Below are 22,258 nucleotides of genomic sequence, written 5' to 3'. Positions count from 1 at the left end.
CACACACAAACACTCAATCTCACTCTCATACCCACCCACACACACACACGGGAAGGGACGTGCGCGGAGGGGAGAGAGGAGAAACATCCTGCTACTTCCTGCAGACCCGCGCGGGCAGCGGCAGCACCGGAGGAAGGAGGGGGGAGAGAGAAAAGCCCCGGCTACTGCAACATCTTCAGACCCGCGCGGGCAGCGGTAGCACCGGAGGGAGGGGGGGGAGAGAGAGAAAAGCCCCGGCTACTGCAACATCTTCAGACCCGCGCGGGCAGCGGTAGCACCGGAGGGAGGGGGGGGAGAGAGAAAAGCCCCGGCTACTGCAACATCTGCAGACCCGCGCGGGCAGCGGTAGCACCGGAGGGGGGGGGGGGGGAGAGAAAAGCCCCGGCTACTGCAACATCTTCAGACCCGCGCGGGCAGCGGTAGCACCGGAGGGAGGGGGGGGGAGAGAGAAAAGCCCCGGCTACTGCAACATCTGCAGACCCGCGCGGGCAGCGGTAGCACCGGAGGGAGGGGGGGGGGGAGAGAGAGAAAAGCCCCGGCTACTGCAACATCTTCAGACCCGCGCGGGCAGCGGTAGCACCGGAGGGAGGGGGGGGAGAGAGAAAAGCCCCGGCTACTGCAACATCTGCAGACCCGCGCGGGCAGCGGTAGCACCGGAGGGAGGGGGGGGGAGAGAAAAGCCCCGGCTACTGCAACATCTTCAGACCCGCGCGGGCAGCGGTAGCACCGGAGGGAGGGGGGGGGAGAGAGAAAAGCCCCGGCTACCGCAACATCTGCAGACCCGCGCGGGCAGCGGTAGCACCGGAGGGAGGGGGGGGGAGAGAGAAAAGCCCCGGCTACTGCAACATCTGCAGACCCGCGCGGGCAGCGGTAGCACCGGAGGGAGGGGGGGGGAGAGAGAGAAAAGCCCCGGCTACTGCAACATCTGCAGACCCGCGCGGGCAGCGGTAGCACCGGAGGGAGGGGGGGGGAGAGAAAAGCCCCGGCTACTGCAACATCTTCAGACCCGCGCGGGCAGCGGTAGCACCGGAGGGAGGGGGGGGAGAGAAAAGCCCCGGCTACTGCAACATCTGCAGACCCGCGCGGGCAGCGGTAGCACCGGAGGGAGGGGGGGGGGGGAGAGAAAAGCCCCGGCTACTGCAACATCTGCAGACCCGCGCGGGCAGCGGTAGCACCGGAGGAAGGGGGGGGGGGAGAAGCACCCCGGCCTATTAGAGTATGTTAGGTCCCGTGCGGGCAGCGGGAGCGCCGGAGAGAGGGGGAAAGATGTACCAGTGTATATATAAATATTTAAAGTGTATTAAATTCCCCCCACCTCAAGCATCTGTACAAACTCCTCCATGGCCGGATCAGTGCAGGTCTTGTAAGGAGCTGACACAATTATACAAGAGGATACTATGGAGGAGGAGGAGACACGCGTGCCACCGTCAGAAGGAAGTCAGGATACAATGGCGGATTTCGTTGTTTTTTTTATTTCAAAGAACTTTATTGATCCAACACACAAGGGCTAACACCGCATTCTCCCCCTCAACGCGTTTCACCCTTAGGAATAGGGCTTCGTCTTGGAGTGGGGAGAAGCGGAAGCTGCCTACTTAAATACAGAAAAGCCCGCGAAAACGGGTACATAGACATTAAAACATTAACCCCTCCAATGCTTTTGCCTGTCACACATGTTGTCAATCAAGTAACCAGTACTATATACTTATTTCATTATTAAACTTATGACAATGTAATAGCATTTTAATAAACCATATGCTGTTTAAACTCAGGCCAGTCATTGGAGATATATAAAAATAAATAAAAAGTTGCTGCAAACACTGCTAGTGCCTTGTTTGAGTCCCATAGATTGCAGTAACAGCTTATGCTCTTTCATTATGTATATGCATACAATTATACTCAAACACATATATTAGAAATATTTACTAAGTAAATTATTAAGCTGATTACACATCATAAATTGGGCTCCAACCAGGTGTTTGAATAAGGGAAAGATGGGGGGGGGGAGGGGGGAGAGGGGGGAGAGGGGGGGGGGGAGGGGGCAGGGGGGGGGGCAAAGGTGGAGGGGGGGGGGGGAGAGCAAGGAAAGGTGAGGGGGGAGGGAGAGAGTGATGGAGATAGGCAGTAGGAAATAGTTACAGAGGAAAATCTAATAAACTGTATGCCCTCACTCTAGGGGCATTACATCTTAATATTCATTAATTAAAATTAAAGAAAACAACGTAGATCCCAATCAATGTTCAGTCCGTTGGGCTGCAGAGAATTAAGTGTGTGTATCCAGTGTGCCTCTCTCTGATGTAAAATCTTTAATCTATCCCCTCCTCGAGGTGGTAGCACAATGTGTTCAATGGCACAACATTTGAAATTCTCCACAGAACCCAACGGACAGACATTAAAATGCAATGGTACCGGATGTGTAGTGTCGTGTTTTTTAATTAATCTAAGATGTTCCATAATGCGGATTTTTAGGACTCTACTGGTAAGTCCTACATATTGTTTATTTATATATTACATGAGTCAGACATGCGCAGTTGCGCCGAAATCCGCCATTGTATCCTCTCTTGGAATGTTATCTGTGCTTCTCTTTCCCCCGGTGTGGATGTGTTTTATGGCTAGAGGTGTCAAAGGGTAACTGAAAGCAAGTGAAGAAAGAGGGTGTATATGTATCAGTGTGAATAAAAATGAATGGAGAGCCCACAGTATAAACAGTGCTCTACACAAGGTGTGTGTGGAGTGAGAGGGATATAAATGGTGTGGGTGGGTGTGGAAATGTGAGAGTTTGTAGCACAACTAAAAGTGTGTGTGGATACTATGTGGTCCCTATTGGTGTATATGGATGGAAAAATAAGGAGTATTAGTATGTGTGAGAGACAGCTGTGTGTGCATACATATAGCACAGTATGTACAGACATGGCCTTTAGCGCTCATGGGAAGAGAGTTCGCTAGTGTCAGTAATGACTCATAAAATTTCGATCTCTGTTTAGGCCACTGCTAAGTGTCCCGAACAGTTGCATAAATTTGTATTCATGCAACCGTCTCTCTTTCGGGGTTTTAAGATTACCTTTGAGTATGGCAACCCTCAGATCGTTCATCTTATGGCCAGAGTCAGAGAAATGTTCGCCAACAGGACTGTCTCTTGTTCCGCGTGTGATGCTGTGGCGATGCAGGTTCATTCTCTTGTTTAGCCCCTGTCCTGTCCAAGATCGCCAGGAAACTACAACCCATCCTCCAGGAAGATACAAGACTGCAACAGGTCTTCCAAGAAGCACCCTTATTATCATACAGACAACCCCATAATCTCAAGAATATTATGGTGAGGAGTAAAGTATTCAGCAGTACAACTGAATGCGGGACAAAACCATGCCAGGACCCAAGATGCAAAACCTGCGCAATGCTCTACACAGCGGACACAATACAAATACCACACAAGAATCGGGAATACAAAATCAGAGGAGGGTTCACCTGTTCCTCCAGCAATGTCGTGTACCTCATCATGTGCATGAAATGCCCAGGGGGCTGCTACTACATAGGTGAGACAGGACAGGGGCTAAACAAGAGAATGAAACGCACTACGCATTTCGTCACTAAGGACTTCGTCAGGGATGATCCTTAGTGACGAAAAACGTAGGGCGTTTCCCAAAGAGGCGAGTTTGTGGCTGACATTACTGCACGAACGGAGAGAGTACCTTGGAGCTGTTGCTATTTTGCTTGGGACTGCTGTCGCTTCCGGTTTTGCAGTTGCCTGCTGGTGAGCAGTGAGAGCTGTGGGAGGTGTATCTGGAGGGAGTCTCTGACCGTGTTGCTAATTATTACATCATCTGGCTGCGGTGGCTCCAGTGCACCTTGCTGAACCAACGGATACACCAGAGGTGGCACCAACCGGACAGGCTGATACATTCCCTTCACAGCTTCAAGGCGATTGAGTATATCTCATAAATGCTATTATTTTTACTCTGTTTATATCCTTGGGATTTGGTGATCCTTATATATGGGCAGCAAAACTCCAGTGGACTAAACACCCAGCTGAGCAGCAGAAAACCCACGGAAAGGCTACACCAGGTGGTTTACGATTCAGACAGACTACAAGCACAGAGCATCATCTTTCCGGTGGACACTATCCATGGATTGCAGTGATTTTTCAGCTTGGCAGTGATATTTATTCACAATCGTGCTTTTATATTTGAAATCTTGTGAGTGCGATTCTTATCCCCTTCCCTCTCCCACCCCCCCCCCAATAAATTGTTATTATTTTACGCTATGGGGCGTGCGCTCTGTCCTTATATATATATATATATATATATATATATATATATATATATATATATATATATGTGTGTGTGTGTGTGTGTGTGTGTGTGTGTATATATATATATATATATATATATATATATATATATATATATATATATACACACACACACACACAAAACACTCTGCACCTCTCCACCACACCCACAAAACACACATTGAAGACACACACTTAGAAGTCCATTCTTATGCTCAAATGAGATGGAACAGGCCTTATATAAGGACTGCGATGTCACATTTGAGTGTCAAATGGTACACCCCCAATACGATTGGCTGGTGTACCATGTGACTGTGGCACACACACACAATTTTACTTTCCCTTTACTGGGGAAAAAGGATTGTGGGGGACGCTGTCAACATCCATTCAATCTGAAGCCCTTCAGTGTACATCTGCGTTGCCCCAATGGTGGATGCCTGATTGGGTTCCCCAAGAGCTGCTCCCCTCTGCACAGAACCAGGGTGCTAAGGGTTAATATCTGCTTTTGCTTGTACTGTGTGGATGTCAATTTGCTGCTGTTCGGTGATGTTAAAGCTTCTCTATTTCAATCTGAAACTCACCAGAACTTTTATCCCCTGTACCCAATTTTCCAACTCTATCTGTCCATGAAATGTCTGTGAATTGACTGTAAAACCCTGTTCATTTAATGTAACCATGTAATGTTATAGCTCGGTGCCCAGGACATACTTGAAAATGAGGAGGTAACTCTCAATGTATTACTTCCTGGTAAAACATTTTATAAATGAAAATAAAATAAATCCTGAAATAAAACACTTTGGCAGCAGCTGTTCCTCCTTCCCCATACGGCTGTGCGGAAAATAAGGGGCTACATCTGTATATACATTTAAGGAAACTACCTCAATTCATCTAAAGTGTTGAGTTTAGGCTCTAAGAAAATCAAAATTAATAATCACAATCCCAGCAAGCTCAAAAACCCCAAAACCCTCCTCCCAGTGTTTAAGCTCGCCCCGCCCCACATTCCAATTAGCAGGTTTTATCACGTTCCTGTGTACGACAGACCCACTGTAGTCATTCTCACTCCAGCAGAGGTAAATGAGGAATTTACCAGGTAGTGTTAGGACCTCCAAATTGGTCATGCCGTGACGTTGGCTGCAGGCTTACAACGCTTTGGCCAAAGGGTTTAACTAAATGATGCTTACTTATGAGAATATTAGCACTGAATTATTGTACTACATATTTTGTTACTTTGGATCTAGCACTGGGCATTTCTCTCTTTTGTTCTAAGAAACTCAGAGTAGAAATATAGATCTCATTAGCACTTACAAAGTTATGATTATTTATAGGCAATAAAAAAAATGACTGATTTTATAGGGATGCTAATATTACCTGTTTTCCTAGATTCTTCGCACATATTGGACAGGGCTCAGGATTCACTCCTCCAGTAGTTTTATCCTGAGACTACAAGAAAAAAAAGAAACATATTTTATTATTAATTGCATTTTTCTTTTTTTTAAAGGTTCAGGAAAATTACCATAATGCAATATGCTCAATCAGTGCAATAAAAAAGATCAAAAGGTATAGTACATGACCTGTTCAAATTGGGGTTAAAGGGGCATTTTTACCTAGGGGGTTTCTCTGTTTGTTTATGTACTAAGTGGGAAGGTCGTCTCCGGAGTTGAACCGCATTCATTTAATCGCCTTGGAACCTGCTGCTTCTAGACATACTTACCTCCATAAGTCATGCTCTAAGCAGCCCCTCTGGTCGGGCAATATGATGGTTTAATTGTCCTGTGTCACGCGGGATCTTTAAACATGCATGAAATAACAGCAGCACCTATAGAGGCAAGAATGTCAGGAAGTACGGCTTCCACAGAGCTGAAATCACTGCAATGTTGTTCAGCTCCAGAAGACTCCCTGCTTCCCATCTAGGGGTATTTTTAAACTTATTTTTTTAAAGGAAATACTAACCCTGGTGGGCTGGCAGGCGCTCCCACTTTTGGACAAGAGATGTACTGTAATTTGTTCTCCCTCTATTTTGCATGGGGCACCCCTGGCTTATTTTTTTTCAAAGCTAATAACACCAGTATGCCATTTAAACGGGCAATTCCTCATAGGACCAAAGTGAACTAGGGACATGTTTAAAGTGTTACTGTACATCTCAGGGATTGATACAATTTCTTCCCAATCATTTGAAAGCTAGTTTGTACCCTCTGGCTGCCCCATTTTGTCTGATGTCACGGTATGTTCAACTAGAGTTTGCACAGCAAGAGCCCTCTCTATTGATGAAATAATAATGTTGGAATGGACATATTATTGAAATGGACTGGGAGGGTCTATGGAGAGGAAATTGTTAGCAGTGTTTGGAACCCATCTTGTCTGTTTTGTTGTGTCTCATATGCATTTCTTCATGCTGTGTTCCAGAACTCATTATCTGTGTGTGTGTGAGAATGTGCTTGTTGCAGTTTCGTTATCAGTTACTCCCATAAAACCAGGTATCTTGTTGCAGTTTCTTTATCAGTTACTCCCATAAAACCAGGTGTTTGGCTCAACGCCCAGAAGTACCAAATCTCCAATTATACAAAATAATTGGATGAAATGTATCTTTTTTTTATCTTATGTATCTTATTATATTTTGTTATTTCTTCTGAGCTGTGTTAACCAAATTTTTAATTGGTTTAGTGACCTCTCAGATGATAGGCTTTAGAATAGGGAGTAGCCATTTATATTCTACCTAGCAACTTATGTTAGACAAAGAAAATAAAATGTGTATAAAAAGCATGCTTGGGCCATCCCCTTGCAGAGTCACTTGTTGACCCTCCTGTATGATCATTCGTTATACTATGCAATAAACTACTCATTATCTACGACCTGTGTTTGCGAGTTTGCAAAAAACTACAGTCTTGGCGACGAAGCATGGGATTCCAGCACCCAGGACACTTGGATTAAAGGAGACGGACGGCTCTCACTGGGACACTCAACTCTATGGACAAGGTAAGGTACCTGTTAATGCCTTTAGTTTAAGGAGTTGAGTGTTTCATGAGGCCATGATGTCTCTTTGAAGGCTATTCTTGGTGACGGAATTCCGATAATGAGTACATTATTGAAAGAATCAATTGATAGAAACTTTGTGTTAAAGAGGTTCTTAATGAGAATAATGCCAATATTTAAACTGTGTGGGGATTAACTTAAATCTGCATTAGTTATTAAAAGTCCTGTGTGGAAAAGGAAAAGTCCTGTGTGGAAAAGTAAAAGTCCTATGTGGAAAGAGATTTAAAAATAAAATAACAGAAGTTGTCAGATTTAATTTTGATTGAATGGAATTTGATCCTAAAACTAAGAATGAGATTCAGGATGAAAGTGAGGAGGAAGGCAGCAGACCTTTTAAACAATCTACATTTTCTAAAGACGTGTCAGATTTAATTTCCCAAATATCAGGACATATTGTTTCTGGGACAACGCAAAGTAAAAGGTTGTTAGAGAAGAAATGTGCCCCCAGAAAAATAAAACTGTATGATACGCCTTTCAAAACTCACCCTAAGGGGGAAAAAATGAAAAAATTCTTACATTGCGAGAGATACTGTAGGTACGGTTACAGAGGCTGGAGCACCCAGAATTATACATGCCCCCCTGGGCACCATTTGAGTCGTTGTTATTAAAACAGCAGTTCCCAAAAGTCTCGGAGGATCCTGTGGGCTGTAATGAGGCTTTGGATGGTATCGTGATAGCATACAATCCGACACAGCAAAAAAGGAGAGGGATACCCGCTTGACCTAGAGAGTAAATGTATAGCTGGTAGGTGCAAAAGGCATATAAGTGGGAAAAAGAAAGGTCCTGTCAACAGCTGCTCCCTTAGGATGTGGAGACGATAGGAGAGTCCCAGCAGGGTGCACTCATATCGCTAAAAATGAATATAGTAAGCGTCTGAACAATACCCATTATTGATTGGACGCGTGATAATTTTTAGCGGTATGAGTGCACACTACTGGGTCTCTTCTGTCGTCTCTCCATCCTAGGGGAGCATCTGTTGACAGGACTTTTCTCTTTCTCACTTATATGCCTTTTGCCTAGTGCACCTACCAGCTATACATTTACTCTCTAGGGTCGAGCGGGTATCCCTCTCCTTTTTTGCTGTGTCCCCCATATAAGTGCTTTATTCAATATGGTCATGCAATCGTCCAAGAACCGCGATTGACTTGGATGGCAGCTTTCGGCCAATTGTGGTGCAATTGGCTGCTTCGGATATAAAAGGGGCCAAAGAAACATGACATTTGACGTTTCCACTCATTTTAATTTTTCACAAAAAAAATCAGCAAATACAATGTTTATTTTCTCTATTCTTTTTAGGTTCCGTGTTGCACTGTTGCACTTTACTCATTTTTTTCCTCTGCCATAAATGCCATACAATTTCGTACAATATCTAGCTGTGAGTTGTGACATATTATAGTATCTGGTTGGTAACCAATAACAGTATGTACATTAATTAAAAACACTTAATTCTAGTGATACCTTCTCTAAGTTGGTTAGATAGAGGAGCTGCCCCAGCTTCTTTTGTAACTGTGACTTGGCGACCGCTTTGTCATTTAACAGCTTCACTCGGTTTTGTTCCACCTGCAGAGACAATACACGTTATACAATACTGTACATGTATAGTAGGCAGAAGTAGGATAACGCTGTGACCTCAATGTAACAGACCCAGGGTGAAATTCTTACAACAACCCATTGCTTTCACTTTTCTCCCAGCACAGGCAGCAGTGCATGGTTCAGCAACAACATAATGGCACATTTCAAAAGTATATACCATATGCCATAATGGCATAAGTGCTAATTTAATCACGGTTACAGATTAAACCCTGCTGCAATTCAATGTGGCACCAAATATTCCTGCCTTACAGAGCATCCAAAATTTCCCAACAGCAGACATTTTTAATGAAATATAAGTATACATTTGACATCTTTTTTTTTTTTTTTAGATTTTACAATGAATAAGATAGCCAGTGTGCCAAAGAATAAGTAAATGTCATGTAAAAAATATAAGCACATTCATCTGTTGATAAAAACCATAGCAGTGGTAGAACCCAAGTTAAAGCTTAACCGTATATTAATTACTAACCTTCAAAACCAGTGAATATGCGGTATAGATATATTGGCCCATATTTATTAAGAAGTGCTATACCATTAGACATATTATAGTTCCGGAGAGCCCATTCCAGTCAATAAAGTCTTCCGGCGCCAGGAGGTATCTTATGGCATAAATAAATATGGACCCAATGAGTACTGGTATTGGTGCACACACAAGATCCATGGAAGCATGCCAAGGGAGCAGTAGGGCATGGAATTGAAGTATAAGATAGTGAATATATCCCATGTAATAAGTGAGTTTCACTGTGTGCGGCTATATACGATTTAGACACTTACAATTAAGATGGTAATAATGACAGTTTTTAAAGGACAACAGGTGACATGGTACCGACGACTATTTTCCCACTGTTTTATTTTAAAAAAATGCCATTAAAGCAGCAATTCCACCCAAAACTGAAAGTTTTTTTTTTTCTCCAGCCGATATGAGTTAATTTCAGCTTGGGGCAGCCCCTGGATTTAGAGATACTTACAGTGTTAAGTGCTGGTACACATCCTGGTAATTTAGGAAGCTGGTTACAATAAAAAGCTGCAACGTTATCTGTTGGGACCAGGGAAGTCCTCGGAGCTGCATAAAATGCGGGTCAGCCCTGGACGACCCCCCAGTTCCAATAATGTAACATTTTGTATAAAAAAAAACAAAAAAAAAAACAAGCAGACAGGATTGCTGCTCTTAACCATCAAAATCTTCTAAATAGACCTACTACAATCTGACCGAGTATAATTTATATACTAAACATCTCTTGCATATGTTCATGAATTGCCTTTGAGGATGTCTTTACCTGGAGACGAACATACCTCATACGGTTCAATGATGTGAAGAACAGGTGGGTTAGGCTTTGGTTCATCGGGCAGCCGAACTCTGAGCCTCTCTGTCGCCATAGCGAGTTCATCAATGGCAGATATGTGATCTCTCAGGACCATCCAGTACTCATGGAGCAACTGAGGAAAGCACACGTTAATATAGATTAGTTTGCAGATTTCACTTGTGTAGTAGGTATAAAACAAAAGTCTTTAAAAACTATAATATAATAGCGTTTCTATAGTAATTCGATCCAGAGTTTTCAAACTTTTTCTTAAACGTGGGCCAGTACAGTATATTTCATTAGCACTGTATCATACATATTTAGCACTGTCCATCAGTGTGTGTGTATATATATATACATATATATACACATATAAACACACACACGCACATTAAATTCTGGGACTGAAAGTCTCCCGGCTGCAAACCGGGGCATCTCCTACACAAAAACACTCCAAAAGATTTATTACAAAATAAATCCTATTAGTTTCAAAGGTAATTTTTGACCCTAAATCTGGTGCAGTTATTTGGCAGTTGGGAGACTTTAAAAAACGAATCCCCTGAACTGCCTGAAAGGAAGGGTTTGCGGACCATCATTAATGCTTCTGGTGACCACCTGTGATTAGGTCATGTCTCACAATCTGAGATCCCTTAACCTGCATACGAAGACACACATGCATCATTGCAGGACCATCTTAAAACCAAAATACCGACTCTCTCTATGTAAGCTCTCGCATGATAAATTACACAGATTCACCTTATATTCCTTTTTCCAGGCATCGAATAGTTCCAAGAAGCTGACTCCTTCGTCAATCAGCCTTCCATCCATGCGGTGAGTTCTAGCGAATGATAATATAGCTTTGATGGAACGTTCCATCTCACTGGTAGCCCATAGACCTCGGCTTGTTGTAGGCAGGCGATCATCCAGAAGGCCATCTTCATCTTCTATCATCTCCTCAAATATAGCTGTCTGGCCTTTGACACTGTAGGTTCACCAAACCAAGTACAATTAGTGCTAAGCATAGGACTATGATTCTCACTGCTTTAAAGCAACAATTTATTTAACAAGGATTTCCCTTGCATGAACTACAGTGTATGATGTAACTATGTAACTATGATGCACCACCATCTTTAGTAGGTAATAATGTTACATTCATTTTATTCATTGGATATTTTTATTTATCAAAAGTGCCTGGGCGATAGAGTTAAACATTTGCTCCATAGGGAGTCTCTTGATAAGACTGTAATTACCCTGCTGCAGAAGTTCCTCCAGAAGAAGCAAAAAATAAATTGTTGATAATGGGGGATTGCTGCTTTAATGCCATTGCACCATGTTGATAAATTATCTACCGCAGGCACCTCTAGCAGAGGAGACATGGAAGAAGTGTTGCACAACCACCTTCCTATTTCTGATGATTTCACCTTTCCTCCTTTCATCACAACATCTGTCACTCTTTTGCGAACCGATAATTAACTCCTTTCCAACTGCGAGGATCACAGCGAGAGGATCACAGCAAGATGATGAGGCATTTCTGGATCCAACCTTTTTCTCATTCCCCCAGTTCCTTTTATTAAACACTCATCTGTTGCTTTGGTTTGTAAGATTTTCCTAGTAGGGTTTCCGTATGTTGTGCCCAAAAGCAAATTTATGGGAAGAATGCAGAAGATTGCAGAAGAATTATGTTTACCAAAGCACAATAGTAAGTAGACTGTATAGCATGCAAGGTTATATGTGCTTCTATCCGTCTGTCTTATGTGAGATAACAGTCCAGAGGCTGGCGCACTCAAGGTATTAGAGATAACCGCCAAGGGTCCTCAGCACAGGGATCCAGTCCAACCGCAGAAGACACCAACAATTCAAGGTGCAAAATAGGGCAAAGCGGCACTCCGGTGGTCTTTCACAATAAATAGAATTTATTGGCCGCGATTGATATTTCGGTCCACTTGGAAAATGTTATCATCGTTGATAAAGGTTCGCAAGCAGACCGAAACGTGGATCGCTGCCAATAAATTCGATTTATTGTGAAAGACCACCGGAGTGCCGCTTTGCTCTATTTTGCACCTATGTAGATAACGGACAGTATACAAAGGAGGAAGGATGAACACTTGTGATTACAAAGTGAAAGCCCTCAGCAGGGCATTTGTTCATGCTCACAGCGGAGACCAGAAACAAAACGTCTGGGGTGACACCTCTAATCACGCATGACAAAGGCTGCAGGCGGCACACGAAAACATTTCTTGTCTCCGCTTTCACTTTGCAATTGTGAGTGTGCGTCCTTCTTATTAAAAATGAACCTCACTCATGAACAGCTTCCTTTTCTGAAGGGATATTTCCCTTTCTACATTTTTGTCAGTCAATATCTAGTAAAAAAAAATGTAAGACATATGTACTGTAGGTCGTAGAAAATGTGTCCTAAATTACGGTAAAATTTATTTTTTTATTGTTTTTAGATATTTGAAGAAGCTGACATTTTCATATAAAAGCTACATTGTGCGACAAACCACATTTCCTCCCTGAATTTATTGTGCGTGTAAATTCTAATTTGTGACCCCAAGTACACAATGCATGGGCGACTTTACACAAATAATTTACTTAACAAAGGACACTTAAATCAACGGTCTTGGATACCTCTCAAGTTCTGAAACAAGTACAGGCATACCCCACATTAACGTACGTAATGGGTCCAGAGCATGTATGTAAAGCGAAAATGTACTTGCGTTCAGGCGCATGCGTGAGCTTCCGTTTGCCTATTGGGCGATATGTCCATACTCGCGAGTGTATTTAAAGTGAGTGTCATTAAAACGGGGTATGCCTGTAAACTGCTTGAGACTAAACTTTACATAAGAAAATGTGGATCGGGCGCTTCTAAAAAAATATATAATAGTGAACTGTGTCAAATCTATGTGTCAAAAAATGTGATACCTATAAATATAATGTGAAATACAATACTTCAATAAGTGAAAAAAAAACGCCACCTTCAACCAAGTGACAATGTGATATAAAGTGAAGTAATAGCTGCTCTACACCCTTGTACGGGACTGTTCGCTGTCCCAGTAGTAGTATTCTTGTCTTCCAGGTAAGGGAGGAGCGCTCGTTCGTGATTGGTATATAAGAAGAAAGAGAAGAAACCAATAATAGTATAGCAGTACAAACAAAGTTCTATCTAATATATGCTGCAATGGTTTCACTCACAATAGACTTCTTTTATAGTATAGCGTGTCAGAGATCCTTCTCTCTCTGACGGGAGCCCTTTGAGTGGGGTCTTCGTTGGGGTGTAAGGTAAGTGTAATCCCCCTTCTGTTCTATGTTGTAAATCCTCATACAGTATGCCAATGGATGTGAAAAAGAGAGATACCGCAATAGTATTTCTCTCCAGGAGAGTGAAGGAACTGGCATTGCTGTGCTGATTCCATCCGAGAAGTCGCTTCCGCCCTGAGTCAGTGACGTCACCGGAAGTGACGAATGCGGACACATGCGGTGTACAGCAGATGGGAAGACCAGAATACAACCCTCAACAGCCCTCTCCCATGATATTTTAATCTTTTGAAATGTGAGCATATTAATTCATTTGCTTATCTGTGCAATACACTTTTATTACGGTATTATACTATTGCGGTATCTCTCTTTTTCACATCCATTGGCATACTGTATGAGGATTTACAACATAGAACAGAAGGGGGATTACACTTACCTTACACCCCAACGAAGACCCCACTCAAAGGGCTCCCGTCAGAGAGAGAAGGATCACTTACACGCTATACTATAAAAGAAGTCTATTGTGAGTGAAACCATTGCAGCATATATTAGATAGGACTTTGTTTCTACTGCTATACTATTAGTGGTTTCTTCTCTTTCTTCTTATATACCAATCACGAACGAGTGCTCCTCCCTTACCTGGAAGACAAGTAAACTTTACATTGCAGTTATTCGCTTTAGTGCTTCAGGGACCTGCAATGTCTTCATGTGCAACATCACAGGACCTTTACTGCTGCAATAAGCCATTCCAGTGCATGGGGGAAGGTGGTAACGTGACAAATACGAGTACATTTTTTACCTTATTTTTTTTTTGTAAAATATGAACTTTATTTTATTCTAAATATGTAAAAGGTTTGAAGAGGAAAAATGGGGAATAGGGACTGGTTGCATTTGCATTACAATGCGCTTGTTTTGCATTTAGTCAAAATGATTCAAAAGTAAACGAAAAAGGTGAGAGACTAATTCACTGCTGGAGGAGCTGGTTGGTTTACTCTAGACGATGAAATACCCCAGTTGTGGTGCTAAAATGTACTGCATCATTAACATTTTAAATCAACATATCCATTTCCAGCTGCAAAATAAAAAAAAAGACTATAGCTCTTATTCTGTAAAATGTGTTAAATGCAGATTACGGGCTATGGCATGAAAAGCCCCATTGACTTTAATCAAGCCCCATCTTATCACACTTTACAGAATAAGGGCCACTGAATTAAACAAGAATGTGGTTATAAAGTACCATTCATTTGTGTTACCAGCCTAACGATAACATTTTCCTTTCTACTTTGCAAAAGACTATCTTTTATTCATAGCAAATCCAAAAAGGCCCCTTCTGTGTGGGGCTTGTGCTTACGTGTGGGAGAACAGCTTTGACTCATAATCTGTGAATAATTCATCCGTTTTACAAAAGACACAGCTGCAGAAGAAGAAAAAAAAAGAAGAAAAAAAAAGAAAATGATTAGCCATGCTGTTAAAAACATTTCTACACTCCTTGAGCCTCCACGCTGTTAAATGTGAACTTTAATAATCAAAGAGACAAGTGCTTCGGTTGTTCCTCATTTAGCAAACATAATGCAAAGGTAATTAACTGGCAACCACAAACATCAAGGCTCTTAATTGTAGAATCAACACTTTACTGTACCTGGCAAACTCTGTTGGCTATTTTCTATTAGGCATGCGGCACAGAAGAAATATTAAACAACTCAACAAAAATATTTACTAAATGGAAGGTCAGACAGTCAACCTTGCATGCAATGCAACCTAAAAGCAGCATAAGAATGAAAGTTTCACTTCTCATAGGTATTTTAAGATGGGAATATACTCAGGTGTAAATTTTTCCTGGGCAAAACCAGCTTGTATCAAGGTAAAAATAATTCAGAATAATAATGTGGGTTAGTAGATATTTTGCACGGGGACACCTACATGGAGTGTGCAACGAGCTACAAGTAAAACATTATGATAACACCCATACAAAATCACCAAATATGGTGAAAGCTCTAATTCTAAAGCAGCAATAGCAGACTCAAATAGCCCATTTTGCGACTGAAATGGCTATGTTGCCAATAGTATATATGAGGCCTTTTTTTTTTTAATAATAAATCAGATTCACATATGTTTGGTTGCCTCAATTCTGCCACACAAAACATACATTTGCACTAATTTAACCAACTGAACCTGATAGCATTGATAAATCATATACATTATCCAACGTACTTATTAAGAGAAAGCCTGGTAGGTCGAAGGTGACACATAGTTGCAGCCTGGATAACTTCTTGGGATGGAGGACCTTCTAAATTCTTCACCGCCTCTCTAACAAGTTTTTGGTATTTCTTCAGCTCTTCCATGTGTGTGGTTAATACGTACTGAAGGCCTCTGCAGTCCCGGAACCTATGACACAATATATTTATATACAATCTTTAGGTAAAGGCAAATGGGAATCACACGTGTTTAAGTTAAATTGCATTGCAAGCCCACCTGGCAGCAAGAGAGTTAATAGGTTGCCCTGTTTGCTAGAGGCGGGTGAATGTGCCTAAGTTCGGCTAGCAAATGTTGTGTAATTCTGGGGGGAAACGCTACATTTTTGTGTAAATTTCCACATTTGTAAAAAATTTGCAAACTTGACTACTGAAAGTTTCGCCCATCTCTGCTGATTACAAGTATGATACTGGATTGTTAAAATGCCTTTGTGCTCGGTTAATTAGATTGCACGTGTACTAGCGGCGTTCAGTCACATTCACCTTCTATAACTTTCAAATGCACTTGAATTTATGCTAAATGGTACTCAGGCAGAACCAGTTGAATAGGATAAAAACTAATATTAAAGTAGCAACTTCCCCAAAATTACATTTTTAACGAGCCGGGTAATTCAATTGCTTACTTTGATTCTGGGTAAGCCGGGACAAAGTTAAATATTGTGAAAAATGTTTAAGATAGCTCTCAACACAACTATGACCAATGCAAATGGCTATGCCAGTGTGCCGACACCCTCAAAACATGACTTACTATGAATGCCTCCAACATTAATATCCATGGGTATGTGCATCTCTGCATATCAAGAGATAAAGTATTGGGAGCATATTGAAAGATGCAATGGCACAAAGACACAGAAAGATGACTTTCCAGAATAAATACGTGTCAACAGGGCGTTATTTGGCTTATATGAAGATTGATATGCTGCAAAGTTACATTGAAGATCATAGTTTGCAATAGATGGGCTGTCACATCTTTCCTCTCTTACTTGTCTGCCATGGAGAGCTTGCTAGTTTGCTGCTTGTAGTTGCTGGTTATCTCATTGTGCACACGCTGGACAAGCTCCTCATCAATGGCATATTGGATTGCACTCTGGATCACATCGAGCCACCAAGGAGAAGAGAAATGTATCTGGGAAGAAGAAAAAGAGATTCAGCCTAAGATAAAACCAGGGCATCATTTAAAGCACCAATCACTTACAAATCTAAAACCTACAAGGGGCAGTGTGAAGATAGGAACGATTTCAAATTCTGAACAAGAGAGATGCCATATTGTCTGTATTCACACTAACTGAATAAGTTAGATGCCAGTACCTAAATCGTTAACGGAATTAGCAGAGAAAAGGCAAAGAAATTCAATGTCCTAGTTATCTAGAAGTACTGAAGTGCCGGCAAGTATTCTAAAACAAATCTGGGGCAATCACCAAGAAGACCCAGGTACATTCTGGGTACATGCTGCAACATTTCAGTGACATTTCTGCAGACAGACTAGTGGCCCATCAGATTAACAGTGGGGGTCCCTGGCAGTCCCATTCAAGGGACCCCTGCTGTGTTAATCCGATGGGCCATTTGTCTCTGCAGAAATGTCACTGAAATGTTTGCAGCATGTACCTGGATCTTGTTGGTGATAGCCCCAGATTTTCCAAGGCAAGTTTAAGGCAAGTTTTAGAATACTCATCGGCGCACCTGTAGCAAGGTCATTAATGCAAGGACCTTAGAGATATACTGTGGCAGAGAGTGAATTTAGGGAGTAGAAAGAATGAGGTATGCGTCCTTGGTATGTTTGAGGGGGGGCAGAAAGGTGGTAGATAACATATGAGAGGGAATGGGACTGGCGAGGTGTGTTATCGGTGAAATATAACATATTGTGATGACAGTTTCCATTGGGAAAAACAAGGACATACATGGACTTGTCCGGATTTCCTGAAATCTGGTATAAGTGTGTAATCCTGTGTGTATTGAATTCAGAATTTCTTGGAACTTGTGCTGACTAATTCGCCATTCATAACTTGCTGTGATTCTGTGCTGTTAGCCCTGTAAAGAATGATGATGAGACACTGTGCTGTATATCTGTCTCTGAATAAATAGTCAGGATAAAGGTTTTTGATCTTACCGCACTCCGTTTAGATAATTGCAGTGTGTGTCCTTTATCTTTGTAAGATGCAGGCAGTTGAAGAGTGGTAGGGATCCAGCTTCTGCCACGTAGTTAAACTTGGAGCTGGATATCTTTTTGCAGCACTATTCCAATAAAGTCTTACACCAGACATTATAGCACAATAAACTGTTTTATTTGCAGGTTGCAAACGCACAACCTTTCGGGGATCTCCCTAAATATTACACCTGAGGAAGGGCGATCCCGAAAACTTTGTGCGTTTCCAACCTGCAAATAAAACAGTTTATTATTCTATACTGTCTGGTGTAAGACTTTATTAGAATAGTGTGGCAAGAAGATATCCAGCTCTCTGAATAAATACTGAAACAAAATAATTTGATCCATGGACTTATAGACTAAGATGACACACCTCATCATCAAAATAGGTCTTTCTCTATCTTCACAGTCCTGCATTCCTGTTCTGCAATACTGAAAGGTCCAGTCCTACCAAGCTTAACTAACAGTAAAACTAATTGCATATATTGTATGGGTTACATTAATGTGATTGCTGTCTTTAAAGAATTAGATGAGTGAAAGTATTTTCCTTCCTTTTTTTCATTTAAAAAAAATGTTTAATATTGTATTTAACCCCCCCCCCCCCCAATAAAAGACAATTCTCTCTCTTGTCTTCTTCCATTTGTCTATATTAACACAGAATTTGTCAGCAGATAACAACCATTTTCCTCTCTATTGTAAAACCCCAGGCCCCATTTGATCCTTGGCTTTATGTATATCCAAAGCATTATTGTATTCTCTTACTGGATTAGCCACTAAAACATTTGTTGGGGGGTATTCAACAAATTCAACAAATCCACTCCCTTTCTTTGAAGAATCTCTCTTCTATCTCTCTTCTCTCTCTCTCGTTATAGTGCGGTCATCGGGGGCCACCCGATCCGACCGTGCTATAACCGGGGTCATGCTAATTTATTAAAAAAAAAAAGGCCGTCGCGCGCCCGATCGTCCTGCAGCAGCCACCGTACTTCTCCTAGCATTCCCCACACTCCCCTTAGCAGCCTCACTTCCCCCATCAGCTCCGATCCCCCCCTGCCCCGCACCGATCCACCCCCCCAGCCCCGCACCAATCCCCCCCCCCCCCCAGCGCCACACCGATCCCTGCCAGCAGCCCCACGACGCCCCAGCAGCTGACACCAAAGGTAGAGGGGTAGGGGGAGGGGGCTGTGTGCGTGCTGTGAGTGTGTGCAGTGTGCTGTGAGTATGTTGTGAGGGTGTGCAGTGAGTGTGTGCAGTGTGCTGTGCAGTGTGCAGTGAGTGTGTGCAGTGTGCAGTGAGTGTGTGCAGTGTGCTGTGAGTGTGTGCTGTGAGTGTGTGCTGTGAGTGTGTGCAGTGTGTTTGTGCAGTGTGTTTGTGCAGTGTGTTTGGGCAGTGTGTTTGTGCAAAAAAACAAAAAAAAGTTTTTTGTTTTTCTTTAATATTCGGGGTACACGCTCAAACCACGTTATAAGCGGATCCGCGTTATAGCAGATCGCGGTATAATGGTATAACGGTGTTGAGCTGTATCTCTCTCGCTCTCTCTCTCTCATCCCCCGCCCCCTCTCCATTCTCTCATGCAAGCTGTACATATTTAAGTTATTTGGTCTTTCCTAATACATTTTATGATGAACCATGCATCATTTTAGTCGCTGTTTTTTGTACTCTCTCTGATTTATGTTCTTCTAAAAATATGGTTTCCAGAACTGAACACATTACTCTAGGCAAGGTCTTACCAATGATCTAAAAAGTGGCATCATTAGCTCTCTCGTTCTGCTGCTAATGATCGTGCTGGCTATCCTCATTGCTTTGTTACATTTCGTGCCTATTTTAATGCCACCTGAAATATTAACTGCCAGGTTCCTTTCCTCTGTAGTGGTAGAAATGTTAGTGCCATTAATCCTATATTCTCCCCTTCCTATCCTGTCCTTTCGAAATAAAGTATAACCTGGTATAGCCGTGCCATTTTTGTTGTACTATGTCTCACTAAAAGTCACAATATCCAAATGATCCCTTGTCATTATTGTCATTAGTTCTAAGATTTTATTTCTCAAACTACATGCATTTGCACATATAGCCCAAAGACTGTAGTTCATACTTTTCCGAATCCCTCCTGTTTCTTCCGCACTCCATCTCGTGCCATTGGTACTATTTCTTTTTGAGCTGCATTCTGTCCTGCCCAATTGCTACCTATTGCAGGGAGGGGGGTGGTGGGCAGTTGGGCTTATCCTGACTCATTTCACTGCCCCCCTCAGTTAGATTAAATACTTGCTAATCAAGCATGTGAACTGCTCGCTGAGTATACTCATTCCCCTCCAAGATGGACGCAGGCCATCTCTTCCATATGCGCCCACATCCCTCTCGGTGAAACAGCTTTGTCCAAAAAAAATCCCTCTTATGTGGCTCTACTATTTGGTATCACTAAAGCTATGACAGCCACTGGTCACTGCAACACTGGAATCCCTGCAGTCCTGGATGTAGCTGCACCGTTATTGTTACCATTTTTTATTTCTTGGAGTAAGAAAAAAAAATTAGTTACAAAAGATTAATAGTTAACAATGTTTAACCCTGCCGGAGCCAGGGCACCTCCTCCCCTCTGCATTAGTAATAATGAGAGTTTTGTAGGTCAGCCTAACACTTTCACTCATTTATCAAACGTATGCCTTATGTTAACGTAGCAATGTTACCTTTCTTTGAACCTCCCGTATAGTCTGTAGTATTGGCTGTAAAGCCTGATGAGCTTCAGAGACTTCTGCATTTGATTTGCTCATGTAATGTTGCTTGAGTTGTTTAGCCTAGAAACAAGGGAAGATGTTACTTTAAAAAAAGTAATACTGAATCGATATCTTTGCTTGCATATTTTCTGTGCCATCTCAAGAAATTATCATTTTTTTTTGCATGAAATCTATCTATCTAGATCCCTCTTTTAAAAAATGTTTCAACCATAAACCCATTGATTGCCACAGTGACAATCTTGGCTCTTTCAATGGGGGCCTATATAGCCACATTAACATTCAGTAATAAGCTGTATAAAAAATGTAATACAAATTATCAATATTAAAATATATTACTCACCCCCCCCCCCCCTTGACTACCTTACATGCTACTAACTGCTAAGGTAATGAGGGGGGTTAACCCATCCTGTCACGCCTCTTGGAGACCAAACCCCCACAGGGGCAACTACCACCTTTCTACCCCCCTCCCCCAAATACACACAGTAATGGGCAATAGTTCGATTGGCCCAATGTGGCTAATAGGGAGTTTGGCCATTGAAAATCATAACAAAAATACATTAAACAAAATAGACATTAAAATATATAATAATATAATCAAAACTAAGTCATTAAATCCATTGATTGTCACAGGGGCTACCTAGGCTTTCCAGGCATGCCTAGATAGCCACATTGGCAATCAATGTAGACCCTAAATACATGTATTACTTTCCACAGCCAGGATGAAGGCCATCCTCCTCATCACGGGCACCCCAAGATACATCCAATGAAGGAGAGGGAGTGGCTCAGTGAGTAAAGACACTGACTGGCACTGAGAGTTTGAAGCAGGGGAACCTGGTTCAATTCCCGTTGTCGGCTCCTTGTGACCTTGGGCAAGTCACTTTATCTCCCTGTGCCTCAGGCACCAAAAACATAGATTGTAAGCTCCACGGGGCAGGGACTTGTGCCTGCAAAATGTCTCTGTAAAGCGCTGCGTAAAACTAGCAGCGCTATACAAGAACATGTTATTATTATTATTATTAGGGCCGAAGCCCAGCCATAAAAACAAAAATCTAAGCCTGATGTCCAATAAAGATAAAAATCCCCAAAACCATTACAAAATAAGTCAAGTCCGATGGTAAAATGAAAAATACACAAAAGCATTGAAAATGAATCCCAGCCTGATGGCACAGACAAACAAAAGCAGGGAAATAAATCATGTGTAAAGGTCGATGGATTCTCAACTTGCCACGAATTTCTGAATCCTCAGTTGCTGAAAATGGTGTAAGTATTTAGTCTTTACTTAATTTCTTTAACAATGTTTTTCTTTTCTTCAGGCAGGATGTTGCCCCTTGGTTTTCTTCCTGTGTTCTGAGACATCCCAGGCCTTATAAAAGGCATGGGAAGTCTCAGAAGACCAGTCACATGGTACACAACCAATTCTACTGGTTGATGTACCATTTGGTCCCCTCACTTTTGTCTGAAAATTACCTCTCTGGCAAAAGTGAGAGAATCACGTGGTACATGAACCAATCAGATTGGTTCATGTACCATGTGATTCCCTCACTTTAGCCTGAGCGGTAATTTTCAGACAAAAGTGACGGGACCAAATGGTACATCAACCAATAGGATTGATTGTCTACCATGTGACTGGTCGGCTATGACGTTACAGGCCTCATATATGACCTGGGACATCTCAG

General features: G+C 42.2%; 1 protein-coding gene across 1 annotated transcript in view; it reads right to left on the bottom strand.

Annotated features, from left to right (window-relative positions):
* Window positions 1-22,258, bottom strand: part of SHPRH (SNF2 histone linker PHD RING helicase) — a 107,798-nt gene that overhangs the window by 21,221 nt on the left and 64,319 nt on the right. Inside the window, exons 17-24 of the mRNA XM_075596539.1 lie at window positions 20,535-20,642; window positions 16,697-16,839; window positions 15,673-15,846; window positions 14,813-14,875; window positions 10,963-11,188; window positions 10,199-10,342; window positions 8,771-8,872; window positions 5,651-5,722 (exon numbers count right to left, since the gene is read on the bottom strand). Coding sequence (XP_075452654.1) covers window positions 5,651-5,722; window positions 8,771-8,872; window positions 10,199-10,342; window positions 10,963-11,188; window positions 14,813-14,875; window positions 15,673-15,846; window positions 16,697-16,839; window positions 20,535-20,642 — 1,032 coding nt within the window. The remainder of the gene's footprint in view (window positions 1-5,650; window positions 5,723-8,770; window positions 8,873-10,198; window positions 10,343-10,962; window positions 11,189-14,812; window positions 14,876-15,672; window positions 15,847-16,696; window positions 16,840-20,534; window positions 20,643-22,258) is intronic.

This window comes from Ascaphus truei, chromosome 4 (genome assembly GCF_040206685.1).
Source record: "Ascaphus truei isolate aAscTru1 chromosome 4, aAscTru1.hap1, whole genome shotgun sequence".
NCBI lineage: Eukaryota > Metazoa > Chordata > Amphibia > Anura > Ascaphidae > Ascaphus > Ascaphus truei.
This window is presented reverse-complemented; position numbering and strand designations above follow the sequence as displayed.